The sequence below is a fragment of the Drosophila willistoni genome, unplaced genomic scaffold, assembly GCF_018902025.1.
Source record: "Drosophila willistoni isolate 14030-0811.24 unplaced genomic scaffold, UCI_dwil_1.1 Seg58.1, whole genome shotgun sequence".
Classification (NCBI taxonomy): domain Eukaryota; kingdom Metazoa; phylum Arthropoda; class Insecta; order Diptera; family Drosophilidae; genus Drosophila; species Drosophila willistoni.
In genome coordinates, this window is record NW_025814497.1 from 215,366 (window position 1) to 229,683 (window position 14,318).

The 14,318-nt window shown below is 42.3% G+C and overlaps 1 protein-coding gene across 1 annotated transcript; it reads right to left on the reverse strand.

Moving 5' to 3' along the window:
* Positions 1-6,897: 6,897 nt before the first annotated feature.
* Positions 6,898-10,920, reverse strand: LOC124461648. Its single transcript, XM_047013152.1, has 7 exons — positions 10,712-10,920; positions 10,448-10,611; positions 9,797-10,335; positions 9,640-9,691; positions 7,912-9,549; positions 7,115-7,860; positions 6,898-7,023 (listed from the first exon to the last, which is right to left on the reverse strand). The coding sequence occupies exons 1-7, from the start codon at positions 10,918-10,920 to the stop codon at positions 6,898-6,900; spliced, it is 3,474 nt and encodes a 1,157-aa protein (XP_046869108.1).
* Positions 10,921-14,318: the final 3,398 nt, after the last annotated feature.

Below are 14,318 nucleotides of genomic sequence, written 5' to 3' on the forward strand. Positions count from 1 at the left end.
TGGCCTATAGGATGAGGGTTTGGGTCCTTTCCCACTGTAGGAATCATGATGATAGTGGACTTTTTCCATGTTCTTGGGAAGTAGCCAATTTTTATTATAGCGTTGAACAGTTTGCAGATATATTGTATTGCAATGATAGGGAGTTCTAGGATCATTTTCGGTGTGATTAGGTCATGGCCAGGGGCTTTTTTCGGTTTTATGTGGTTTTTAATAACTGCAGTGATCTCGTCCGATTGGAGTTCCGAGTACTGCAATGATAGGGAGTTCTAGGATCATTTTCGGTGTGATTAGGTCATGGCCAGGGGCTTTTTTCGGCTTTATGTGGTTTTTAATAACTGCAGTGATCTCGTCCGATTGGAGTTCCGAGTACTCACTATCCGTTAATGTGCTCGAAGGGGGAAGTACAGATGAGTTTGATGTTGGATTTGGCTGGAAAACCATTTTAACATGTGTGGCAAATACGGATGCCCTCTCTTCGTCACTGCGGGCCCATCCACCGGTTGGACTCCTTATCGGTGAAATTGTCTCTGTAGGAGCGCTTAAAGTTGGGTGAGCTTTCCACAGAGGTTGTTTAGTGCTGGTTGGACTGAGCTTTTCTATGTATTTCCTTTGAGCCCAGCTTTCCTCTTGTCTTAACGCCTTGGAGAGGTTGCGATTAGCTTGCCTTAGCCGAAGTTTAGCTGCTGGTGATCGAGTAATCTGCCATTCTCTTCTTAGACGTCGTTTTTCCGTTACTAATTGTTCTATCCGCCGGTTCGTAGAACTGTCAACAGGTTTAGTGTAAGAAGAGGCATGTGGAGTAGATACTCTTGCAGCATCCAGTTTTGGCGAACAGTCAATGTGGGCACTCATGTACATTTTAAATTTATGCCAATTTGTTTTGTTGTTTGTAAGCCTATAAGGGCGATCAAGTACTTGAGGTCTTGGTAATAGTGTGAATAGCACTGGAGAGTGATCGGAAGTTAAATCTAGCAGTGTATCCGCAGTGATCCGATTACGTGGAATCCTCTTGGTTACTGCGAAATCAATCAAGTCAGGCACTTTCTGTGGATCTGTGGACCAATAAGTAGGCCTACCCGGTGAGACTCAATCCATCTTATTGAGAGGGTTGACTATTGTGTTGTACAACTGCTTGCCTTTAGGATTTACCAGGCGAGATCCCCAGTGCGTATGTTTGGCGTTATAGTCCCCTGCTGCAATGAAGCTATATCCGAGTGTGTTAAAGAAATCGGTAAATTCCTTTTCAGAGATTGAGAAGCGTGGTGGGCAGTACAGGGCAACCAACAAGCAGTTGCTTGTAGGTGCTGTGTTTCAAATCTGTTAAAAAACGAGTGTTTTATACTATTTTTGATTAGGATACCGGTCCCGCCGTGAGCTTTTCCGTCTGGATGGTTTGTTGCGTAGAAGGTATATTTTGGTATTTGATAATTATATTTTGATGTTAAATGTGTTTCGGAAATCAGTAAAACGTCGATTTCACTTGAGTCTAGGAATAGTTGCAGTTCATTTTTGTGCTTGGAGATGCCGTTAGCATTCCAAAGACATAGACGTAGGGAAGCCATTATTTATTCTCGATAAGCTTCTGGATAAGCAGGTTTTGATTCCGCATCAGTTCGTGCATACAGTTTTGCATGAACGTCATAAAAGTGGTCATATTTTGATTGAGTGAGATCAATAGGGCCTCTAGACCACTTGGAGTTTGCTGGCCAAGCTCTGGTGCGCTATCTGTAGATCGGGTGCACTTCAACCGCTTTGCATCAGGTTGGAGCTCGATTTTAAAGAGCGGCTGTGCGACTTTGTTCCTGTTGATGATGTTGACAACGGACTTGTCCCCCAAAACCCTTTTTCGACCAACGCGTCTGGTATTTCTTGAGTAGGAACCGATGGCTCAATCCCCTTAACGCAACCTGGAGCCCTTTACTGATGCGGAAATTTTCCTCAGTTTGGGTTTGACATTTTATTTCTTTAATGTTACCCCTATTGAGAGGGGTTACAACAAAGTTATTTGCCCCTACTGTTTCTACTAGCTTCGAAATCAGGGCGCTTCGAAATAGAAGCTGTAGGTTGTAGATCGGGTGCACTTCAACCGCTTTGCATCAGGTTGGAGCTCGATTTTAAAGAACGGCTGTGCGACTTTGTTCCTGTTGATGATGTTGACAACGGACTTGACCGCAAACCCTTTTTCGACCAACGCGTCTGCTATTTCTTGAGTAGGGACCGATGGCTCAATCCCCTTTAACACAACCTGGAGCCCTTTACAGCTTTTTAGTTGGTAGGTATAGAAGTTGATGTTAGCATTACGGAGGTACTTTTCGATGATGCGGAAATTGTCCTCAGTTTGGGCTTGACATTTAATTTCTTTAATGTTACCCCTATTGAGAGGGGTTACAACAAAGTTATTTGCCCCTACTGTTTCTACTAGCTTCGAAATCAGGGCGCTGCAGTTGGCTCCACGGATGTATAAAGGGGGTGGTCTAGCCGATTTAACTTTATCTACAGCGCCGGCTTGATCGTCTTGCTGATCGGCAAGAATTTTAAAACGATTCCCGCTAAGGGGTACTACTCGTTCATTTGGTTTGGTTATTTTCGGCGTATTGCCACTTTTTTTTTTTTTGCGGGCTTAGCTTCCGCTTAGTTATTTTAATATATCTGTCCATTCCAGTTTGGACAGAAGTCGTTTTGTTTACTATTGTGGCTGACTCTGGGCGACTTGTCGTTGACGGCTTGAGGCAGGTCAATACTTCGGCAGACGTTGCAGTAGTTGCTGTCAACGAGCTGACGGTGCTGGTTGGTGCAATCGGTGACCCAGTTATCGATATTGATGGAGAAGCACACTGCTCTCTCCACGGTAGGTTGCTGTTAATTGCTGAGTGGCTGGCACTTTCGGTGTTATTGCTTACGTTAGCATTCGGTGGGGTCGGCGACATAACCGAAAAGTACGCGTTGTTGCGTTGGACCGAGAGTCGACGCTCACGTTGTTGTTGTACAATTAGTTCTTGTAGCTGTTGCTGGCGGGGATCGAGTGAGCTTGGGCCCGAATTGGTGGACATGGCTTTTGTAAAAATTACGCACTTTGTTGTTGCAACTTAGTATTTATTGCTATTAGAGCAATCTAATAGCAATATGATTGTAAATAGGCGTCTCTGAGGCGACTGAGAGCCCTACACAACTTTTTGCAAACGCAGACTTTTTTTTTTTTTTTTTACACTCAATTTTTGCGGAGTGCATTAAAAAACACGTCTGCACACGGCGGCAGTTGAATTGGAATTGGAATTCAAAATATGAACTGATTTTATTTACAAAAGTACGGAGTTTATATAGGAAATCTTAGGCTCTAGGAGGGACCAATTGTTCTTAAGGAGATCTTATTCTAGTACAACTCACACCCACGTATTCGGGGGTTGAAAAATTATTATTATTTTAGGCACGGCGTCGGCCACTTGACATCCTGCCGTTGTGATCGTTTGGGTTAGTTTACAATTACAAGTGTTTTTTCTACAACGCGTGTGTCTGATTGTAATTCTAGTCATATGCTAGGTTAGTTGTTTGTGCCAAAGTACAGTTGTATTATATTTTCTTTAGTGCATCTGATTTGGTGAAGCTGCTTCAGATGAACACGATGTTTATTCTTAAACATTGCTGAACCTCAATCAACTCAACACTACACTTGTAATTTAACGCAACAGCAGGACCTTAACATATTATTAGAAAGGTTTTGGAAAATGGATGAAATACATGAAATTCAAAATATAGATATTTCGTTAACCTCAGAAGAACAAGCATGTGAAACTCACTTTCAGGTGCACACACAATTCCTGGATTCAGGGCGCATACAGGTTCAGTTGCCTTTCAAGGAATCTCCTGAACAACTTGGAGACGTTTTCTTCAACTCGAAAGACGGAAATGTACATCGATTTTTTAGATGAATATCTTAAGTTGAATCACATGGAGGTAGTTTCGTTAGATAATTTGCAATCGGGAAATCATTACATTTTTCCTCACCATTGTGTCCTTAGACCGCAGAGCTCATCAATTAAACTTCGCGTAGTATTTGACGCTTCGTCTAAATCATCATCAAATAAATCATTAAATGATATTCTCATGGTTGGTCCTACTATTCAACAAGATCTAATCCTAACATTACTCTCGTTTCGTTTGTATCGCCATGATATTACAGCTGACATAACAAAAATGTACAGACAATTTCTCTTCGCACCTGAGCATAGAAGTTTCCAACAAATCTTGTGGAGAAAGTCACTACAAGAACCTATTCAATTATTTCAATTGAATACTGTTACCTATGGGATGTCGTGCGCTCCATTTCTCGCAATCAGGTCCTTAAAGTTTTTATCAGAGACCTATAAGGAGTTGTTTCCAATTGGAGCTGCTGTATTAGCTGAGGATATGTACGTCGACGATCTACTTTATGGAGCTGACTCAATAGAAGAACTCAATGTTGACGAATGAAGTTACCAAATTGCTCTCCAAGGCAGGCTTAGAATTGACAAAGTGGAATTTTAGTGGGGCACCAACAGATTGTGAATATAATCTCAATATTGACAATAGTGATGTCACCAAGGCTCTTGGCATGTCGTGGCTGCCAACTGAAGATCTTATATTATTTCGATTTGATCTTCCATTAACTGCAATACCAACAAAGCGAAGAATAGTATCGATCATGGCCAGGCTCTATGATCTGCTAGGATTATTAGCTCCAGTCGTAGTACGCTACAAAATCCTGATTTAAGACTTGTGGATCGAGCGCTTGGACTGGGACGACCCGTTGCCAGAGATCTTACGGACTAGATGGCAACAACTTGAAGCTGATTTATCTAATCTTGACATGTTGCGCGTAAATCCATTTGTTAACACGTCACCAAAAAATAGTTGCACCCACTCAATCGCAAAGCATACCTCGTTTAGAGCTTTGTGCTTCCGTTTTACTATGCCAAACATGGACTAAAATCAAACACAAATTCAATTGTCTTGTCAGCAAAACATATTTTTGGACAGATTCAACCGTCGTTCTTCATTGGATTAAAATGCACCCATCAACTCTAAAAAGCTTTATTGCCAATCGCGTATCAACCATACAAACTCAATCGCAGGATATCATTTGGAGTCACGTGCCTGGAAAGGATAATCCAGCCGACATTGTTTCACGTGGCTGTGTAGCGCGCGATTTGATGCAGACAATTTGGTTTCATGGAACAAGGTTCTTAACACTTGATGCATTACATTGGCCGAAATCTGAAAGAAAGACAGATTTCGAGCCCAAAGAATTAGAGTTGCGAAAGACCCTTGTATTGAAATGTAGCACTAGTTATAAAGAAAAGAGCATAGTTGAGCAGATCATTAGTAGACTATCATCGTTTCGTATGATTGTGAGAGTCTTAGCATATGTTTTACGAGTTTTCAACCGAGTTCCTATTAACCGCAATAATACGATAAATGCTACAAGAAGCATTTCAGTAGAAGAATTTAAATTGGCTTTTAATCATACAATCTCTTCCATTCAGAGAATCTCTTCCATTTTGATGATGTGCTAAGGTTAGTTTGAATAAATTCAATTAACCACGAAGTCTTCGTTTAATTTCTGCCAGCGGGTTGTCGGGCCTCTTCTGACGTTTTCTCTCTTGCCGAGTCCAGCTTCTGCCTCTGCCAACGGGTTGCCTCTGCCTCTGCCGACGTTTTACCTCGCGTTACGTCCAGCTTTGCCTCTGCCAACTGGTTGCCTCTGGCTCTGCTGACGTTTTACCTTGCGCTAAAGTCCAGCTTTGTCTCTGCCAACGGGTTGATTAAACATGCGTTATCAAACATGCTCGTACATGTAGTGTCTGCGTCGTAACGTATTTGGGCATCAACGATTTTTTGCAACAAAACTAGCACAGCCTATCTCGCTTGCTCTTACACAATGATGCCGACACAAAAAGCTTTTGCTTTTTCACTTCTTAGAAATTGATTTGTTGTCTCTTTTTTTTAAATTTATTTTTAACAATATCCCGGACGACCTTTTTCTGCCTCTGGTGTCCACATAAACTTCTTTTTTTGCGGACAAAACGTATGATATAGGGCATGTAAGATCGGAGAAATTTGGAATAAACCTACGGTACCACCCGTAAATACCAAGATACAAGATACAAATGCCTGCGTTTACAATAACTGTTGAGTTTGGCGCTAAGGTTCGATGTTTTAGCGGGCCCACAAGAAAACACGCCACTTTTCACGTGATACTTCATTTATTTCTTCCACGTGTATTTCTTATGCTAATGGGTGTGTGTATGGTGTGTGTGCCGTATGCGAGTCGTTATTATGCGTTTGCTAGCCGTTTAATTGTAAGCGAGCCGTTTGAGAGCTGCTATGATTGTAAGCGAGCCGTTTTTGTAAGCGAGCCGCTATAAATTAATCGCTCTTACTCGCGGTTGTAACCAAACTGTTCTGTCCGCCGCTTAGTAACAAGCATAGAACCTAACATGTAAGCTTAAAGCGCAAGATGCAACGGTTAATTTCCCAGCACGTAGGCTGGCGCTTAAGAATAAGTATGAAAATGAAAGAGAATGAGTGATATGGGTTAACCCATTGGTGGCTGCGTCGGGTCTGCTGGGCAGTTAGCGAATTTCGGCGGCAACATTCCCCCCCCAGTAAAGCTGCTCTCTTCAGGGGGTTGCTTTGCTCCAAAACAGCCGACGTCTAATACAGCTACTTTAGCCACGGGCCGTTGAAGAGTCCCGTTGGCAGTTCTGATGATCACTCGACACACCTGGTTGTCTTTGGCCAGGATTGTTTGCTCGACTATACCTTTTGGCCATCTATTTCGGGGCAGAGTCTCGTCCAATATTACAACGATGTCTCCATCTGCTATTGGTGGTCTCTTCGTAAACCATTTTCCTCGCCTGGCTAAATCTGGAACGTATTCGCGTACCCATCGTCGCCAGAATTGATCGGCGAATTCTTGTACAGCTTGCCACATGTGCTGTACGGTATGTATGGTTTCGAAGACTGGTTTATAGCCGCTTGCTGATCCTAGTAGTAGATGGTTAGGGGTGATAGCCTCGTCGTCTTTGCTGTCCAGAGAGACAAAAGTAAGCGGTCTGGAATTTAGGATGAATTCCACTTCCCAGAGTGCGCTTTGTAGGCCCTCGCTGGTGAATTTTCTCGCTGGGCAGATTGCGTAGTGTACAGTCTTGACGGAACGAACAAGTCGCTCCCATGCTCCCCCCATATGAAGAGCGGCTGGTGGATTAAATTTCCATTTGATGTCATCGAACGCCGGTTGCACGGCGTTGAAGTTGATCGTCTGCGCTTTGTCACAGATAATCTTTTCGGCAGCTTTGAAGTTAGTGCCATTGTCGCTGTAAATTTCTCTCGGGGTCCCGCGCCGATTGATGAAGTTTCGGATGCACATTATGCACGATGCAGTGTCCAAAGAGCACGCCAGCTCTATATGCACTGCCCCTATGGTTAGGCAGGTGAAAATAACGCCCCATCTTTTTTCGCTTCGCCGTCCTACAGCAACCAAGAAGGGCATGAAGTAGTCGATACCGACGTAAGTGAAGGGACGTTGGTAGGCAGCCAGCCTGGCGATGGGCAGGGGAGCCATTTGCGGTGGAATAGGCATGGCGCTCTCATTTTTACAGCGTTGGCAAGACTTCCGCATGCCTTTGTATAAGACTCGTAGGCGTGGTATGTAAAACATGCCTCGAATCCTGTTAATACACGTCTCATGGGATGTGTGGTGCATTTCCTGATGATACCAGTTCACTATGAGCCGAGTAATGTGGTGCCCATATGGGAGCAGTATTTGGATTTGGCCGTTTAGGTTTTCTGCTCGCCCTCGGGTACGTAGGAGCTGGTTTTCATCTAGAAAGATATTCAAACATATGAGGTTAGAATTTGTTTTTAAAGGTTTACCTCTCGTTAAGTTGCGAATTTCTGGGTTGAATTCAGATGACTGCGTATGCCGCAGTAGAAGTGTGCGTGCCTGCTGAATCATATCGTAAGACACCTCTATAGGTGGCGATGCCTTCTTTTGTTTCGCTTTCAGTTTCTCAATGTAGAGAATAAAGCGCGCTAAAGCTCGATATAGCCTGCGCCAGTCGGAAAAATATTCCGCGTTAAGTTTTAGCTCCATCGGCGAATTGACTTCAGCATTGTTTGGTGGCCCCAAATCATCGCATTTTGGCCACTCGTGTTGATCCTGCAGCAAATAGTCTGGACCATGTAGCCAAGTTTTATATTTATTGGCGTTGTTTGTTTTAGTAGCAAGATCTGCAGGGTTAAGGTTGGTTGGAACCCAGTTCCATTGGCTAACGTTTGTGAATTCCAGTATTTCGCCCACGCGGTGCATGACGAATTGCTGAAACTTTCGTGGATCCATACGAAGCCATTTGAGAACAGTCTTTGAGTCGGACCAATAACAACTCGAGTTAATTGACAAACTTGGATTGCGTTGGATTCGGTTACTCAGCCTTGCTCCGATAACTGCGGCCTGCAGTTCCATCCTTGGTATAGATAGTGGACTCAACGGTGCCACTTTCGCCTTTGAGGCCACGAAGCTGAGGTAGGTTCTTTCCCACTGGCGTATCCGAAGGTAGCAGACTGCTGCGTATGCCAATTCGCTGGCGTCAACGAACATGTGTAACTGGACATCATGGATTTGATCGCTGCTGTTGAAATAACATCTCGGGATGGTCAATCCGGCGATTGTTGTAAGGATCCGTTTCCATCGTATCCATTTGGGTAACAATGCGTTGGGCAAACCAGTATCCCAGCCAATGCCGCTTCTCCAGACTTCTTGCAGTATGATTTTCAGCTCTATTGTAAAGCATGAGATGAAGCCGAGTGGGTCGTACATTGACATAAGTACTTGCAAGAGCTCGCGTTTGGTTGGTGTTTTGTCGCTGTCTAAAACGTTGCGCTTCAGCCTGGCGAACTTGCAGATGAATGTGAATACGTCGGAGTTCGGCATCCAATATAAGCCGAGTACCTTTTCTGTTGCGGTAATTTCGGCAGCTTCGGGGAGTAGCGAATCGCTCTTTAGTATTCGTAGGACCTCCTTTGAGTTCGAAGACCAATTGCGTATGTGGAAACCACCTGCTGCATGGATGTCTCTGACTTGAGTTGCGATGTTTCCGACTTCCACGTCGCCGCTGTATATAAAATCATCCACGTAATGGTAGTCATTCATGGCTTGTGCCGCTTGAGGGTACTGTTGGCAGAATCGATCTGCATTTTTGTCACGAATAAAGTGTGCAATGCAGGGTGCGCAATTGATTCCGAAAGTAAGCGCTTCCATAACATAGACGTTAGGCTCTTGCCTCTCGGATTTGCTGTCGAACCACAGAAACCTTTGCGCATGGGTGTCTGCTGGTCTCACTCGGATCTGGTGGAACATCTCGGCGATATCGCCACAGATCGCCACTCGTCCCACTCGGAATGAGAGTAGGAGGTCAAACAGGGAGTTTAGGAGATCTGGACCACTCCAGATGTAGTCATTCAGGGCCTTGCCGCTGGATTGGGCGGCTGGATCCCATACAAGCCGGACCTTCTCTGGTTTATTTGGATTTTTAGTTATGAAGGTTGGTAGATACCATGTCCGTCTGTTTGGTGCAGCTATTTCCTCCGGCGTCAGCATGCGACCATAGCCCTTTTCGACGAGGTTTTCGATTTGCTTGGTGATTTGCTCCTTCAACTGTGGTTGTCGGGAAAATTGCTTTTGTAGGCATTTAAGCCGTTTTAGTGCGTTTGCGTAGCTATCAGGTAATAAAACTTCAGGGTCTTTCTACATTAGACCGACCTCGTACCTGCCGTACTTCAAGGCGGTAGTAGATTCAAGTCTGGTTAGAGCTTGAGTTTCTTCTGGTGATAATAGCGGTTTTGCTGTGGTAGCGTCTAATGAGAACGCTTGTTTGATGATCTCATGCAGCTTGGCGTCTGCGTCTCTGCATCCACACATGTGAACGCTGACATTAGAGGCCCTTGATGGCGTGGAGCTTTGTAGTGCCCATCCCAGTCGCGTCTTTGACGCAATTGGTTGGTGCCACGCCCCCTCTTTGATTTTAAGGGGTACGGCGAGGTTCCAGTTATTTGTGCTGATTAGGATGCATGGGCGTGCGTTGGTGTATGATGCTATCGGTAGTCCCGCTAGGTGGGGGAATTCTTTGGCGAGAGCCCTTATGTCGATAGACTGTACAGGTAGATCCAGGGTATCTACACTGTGAAACTCTTCCAAGTAGAATTGATTGCCATTATGTGGATTGGCAACCGTAAGCGTGACACGTTCCGATGCATTTTCTTCACGTGTTGTATCGTTGGTCCATTTTAGGCACAGTGGATCTGAAACTAGTATTAGTAAATTTCGTTTTATTGATGATTTGTATTGGAATGACACGGAAATATATCCAGACTCTCTGGATCGCTGGGTGTGCTTGCCCTCCGGCGTATGCACGTTGGTGACCATAGCTGGCCTGTTTGGGCTGCTGGATTTCGCAGCCTCTGGTATTGGCTGCATCTCGTGGATCAATGGTGATGTTTGCTTCGGCAGCCTCGTATGCCGCAAACCTTTTCACGTTGGCACTTTTGGTGATGACGGTGTAGGCATTGTTGGCAGAGCTTGGGATTTTTCAGAAAAGACATCTTTCGCTGATGTGGCGTCGCTTTGAACGATGGGCAGCTGTGTATTTTATGCCCAGGTTCGTTACATACGACGCACGTAATTTCCTTGGCCTGCTCTTTAGGTGCCTCTGTGTGATGATTTAGACTTCCGCTCTTCTTATGGTAAAGCGGCGATGTTACCTGGCTTGCTGCTTCAACTATGTCGTAGATCCATTTGCTAAAAGATGGTACCTTAGTGTCTTTGGGAAACATTGCCCACTGCAGCTTCAGTTGTGTGGGGAGTTTCTCTAGTAGCTCTACGAGCATTGGGTTTTGACTTCCATCGTTGAGTAGATGTTTCGTACACACAGTGTGTATTCGATAAGTGGTTCAAGCTTATCTTTTATTGCGGGTAGTTGCCGCGTTTTTTTTCAGTAAGTTGTGCAAAATATGCTCTGGCCGACCGAAACACAAACGTAATGTTTGTATGATTTCAGGGACCATTGCTGGTAAAAGGAGTTTGGATTGAACTAACTCACGTGCTTTTCCCTTTAGGCTAGCTTGCAGCCGCATAAGATTTTCTGCATTCGTATACCCAGCGATTTCCGTACTTGTCTGAAAACTACTGTAGAATAGAGGCCACTTCTGAGGATTGCCATCAAAAGTTGGAAGCTCTTTCGGTATCGCTTGACGGGCTGCAAGTTGTGCAGCGATTGGTATTGCTGTGTTTAGGTCTACGTCCATTCGCACTTTACTTTCTGGATAGTACGATGCAGCCCTGTTTTGAGTATTTGTGAAATTTCAGGGCGCCATCGGCGTAGCACTTAGGTGCGGTTGTTCGCGTGTCGTAGCACGCGTGTTGTTTGAGGTTAGGAACGGCAGCTGCGGTGCCTCGTGATCGTAATGCCACGTGTCACGCACAGCTGAGTGTTGCTTTTTGTTTGGCAGAAGTAAAAATAGGAATAGCCGTCCTAGCTGTGTCCGGGAATATTTTTGGCGGGCATAGTCCAAAGTCCCGATCCGGTTCTGGTAGCGGCCCCGTTGGTTTTGCTGGTGACGAAGTAGCCTGAGGTTCGCCTGCTCGTGTGGTATTTCCGAGGTTCTGCAGGCGTTGCTCAATATGGTTGTGATGACTTCCGGTGACACGTTAATGCAGTCGCAGTTCCAGCTGTTCTCAGATTTCTCGTCTATTACTCCAACGCAGTCGAAAAGATACCAGGAACAGCATCGATTGCATTGCACCATGCGGTCATTGTCTTCCTGCATGCATTTCTTGCAATGATATGTTCCACTTGATAAGTCTTTGTTGCCATGATTTACCAATGAGTTTATACTTTTAAGCGATGTTGATTAGTTACGTGACCTATGTAGGTCGTAAACGGTTGACCGTTGAGGTTATGTATCACAATTTAGTGATTGGTTATGCAATCATCGAGGTTAACCTCTATATGATTGGCGTGTAGAACCGTGGGTTGACCCGTCGAGTTGAGTTAAATAATTAACTTTTTCGGTTCATATAGTGGTTTACCACTGTTAGATTAATAAATATAGAATTAATTCATGAAAACGGATGTTTACTTTAACGTTATGAATTTTTAGGGGGCGAAATATTTATATGTTGTTGGGTATTGGAGTTGGAAATAGCCTGTCCTCAGGCGGATACTTCGGGATATAGCAAGGGGTTTTTCTCAGCTGTAAATATTGGAGTATCAATTTTGTTTATAATTTGGGACTCAATTTTTAAACAATTGGAGTTTCAATTATTTCTATTATGTTATTTGATCAAAAATGCTTAATTATTAATTCTTGTGGAATTGCCTTAAACTTATAGATTAAGTATGTAATTAAACTTATTATAGTAAGTATAAAAGTGGTTAATGTAATAGTTAGAAATGCAGTATAATATTTCGTATGTTTGTTAATTATATTCTAGACTGGTGATATTGTTTGTTACATAAATGTTTTGGCTATAGTCAAGCAATGAATTTATTATTGATATTTCGTTTAGTTGTACAATCGTAAATTTTTATTATGTTATTGCCTTCTATTATTAATTCGTTGTTTACGCAATTTTGATTAAGTTTAGTTTTTGGTAAATTCCATGTTACAATTATGTTTGGTTCAATGTAATTAGTTTGAAAATTCTTATATGTTTTAGTGTACTTACAAGTGGTTGGGATTTGATTTAAAATGCCTATTATACATTCGTTAGTTTCTATTTGTTTTGTATTTTTATTGAACAAAGTGTTGTTAAAATGGTATTTATCTGTCAAAATATTTTTATTCTCATCTGGATAAGGAAGTATCTCAAAGATAGGGGTTTTTATTATTTCTTGAAGAATGTTTGAAATGATAAATATCTCGTTTGAATTTGGTTTAAGCCAGGTGGATGTTTTTGTATTCATTAGTTTTTCCGAATAACATGATTTAAGTGATTATGTTTTAAAAGTTTTGGGTTGAAAATTCCTAGTCTAGTGAGCTGCATGCCCATTTCTATGTCTTCAATGTATTCTGTCAAGTGCTCAAAATTAAAGATTAGAACTTCTAATTTTACTGAGTTTTCTCTTTCTTCCTTGAGGTTGTTTAGTACTTCTAAACCTTTATTAATAGTGTCTATTACTTAATTTAGTTTGTTTGCTTGTACGCTATTGCTTTCAAGATTATTTATTTTTTCTTCTAATTCGTCTTTATCATCAAGAGTACCAAAAAGATATTTGTATATAGAACAAATTCCGTTAATTAGTCATCTTTTGTTACGTTTTCCAATTTGTATTCCATTAATTTCCCTACTTAGTTTTTCTGTTAGGTATTGAATATGGATTATGTCTTTAAATTCCTGTACTTGTTGCATTAAATTGTTATATGTAATGTCTATTAGCGTTAAATTTACTTTTAAATAATGATATTCATAGTTTGTCGGTAGATCCGTGGTTCCTGTTTTAAATATTAAGTAACCGTTTGGTGGTTTTACTGGGTTTATGTCAATGGATTGGCTGTATGTTGTTTTTAATGTTAAAAGTAGCATAATTCGCAAAAAACGCATCTTGAGTTGTTGACCTGTAATTAATTAATTGTCGTATTTGCTTTTATTAACTTTCTTTTTCTTCTTGAATTTTGATTTGTAGTGTGTGACTTTTTGTCCTCTATTTCTTTCTTCAAATTGTTTCTCGTCTAACTGATTTATTTCTCCTGTCTTTTTGAATGGATTTGTCGTTTTGACTTTACTAATGGTGCGTGTTTAAATCTAGTGTCGATTTCGAAATCGTGTCTATCTTCATTTAAATTGTTTATTTGATGTATTTTTTTTATTTGGGTATTATAGTCGGAGGATCCTGCATAGATAAAAATGTCCGCTGGTGTTCGGTTAGTTGTTTTATGTCTCGTCTTATGGTTGTATACGTAGAGTATTTCAAAGGTTAGTTTTGTATTTTTATACCATGCACCCATAGGGTGAAATGGTATATTAAAGTCGCCAAAATGTATGTAACAGGCAGAAGGAAGCTTCTCCGACCCCATAAACTATATATATTCTGGATCAGGATCAACAGTCGAGTCGATCTAGCCATGTCCGTCTGTCCGTCCGTCCGTCCGTCCGTCTGTATGAACACGCAGATCTCGGAGACTATAAGAGCTAGAGCCACCAAATTTGGTACGTAGACTCGTATGGTATGTACAGTTATCAAGTTTGTTTCAAATTTTTGCCACGCCATAAAACTGTTTTTCTT

Coding starts and splice junctions, on each gene's coding strand:
- LOC124461648 (XM_047013152.1), bottom strand. CDS start 10,920: ATGCTCGTAGAGCTACTAGAGAAACTCCCCACACAACTGAAGCTGCAG. Junction 9,550..9,639: donor CCTCGTCGAAAAGGGCTATG/GTCGCATGCTGA, acceptor CAAATAAACCAG/AGAAGGTCCGGCTTGTATGG. Junction 7,024..7,114: donor TACAAAGCGCACTCTGGGAA/GTGGAATTCATC, acceptor ATCTACTACTAG/GATCAGCAAGCGGCTATAAA.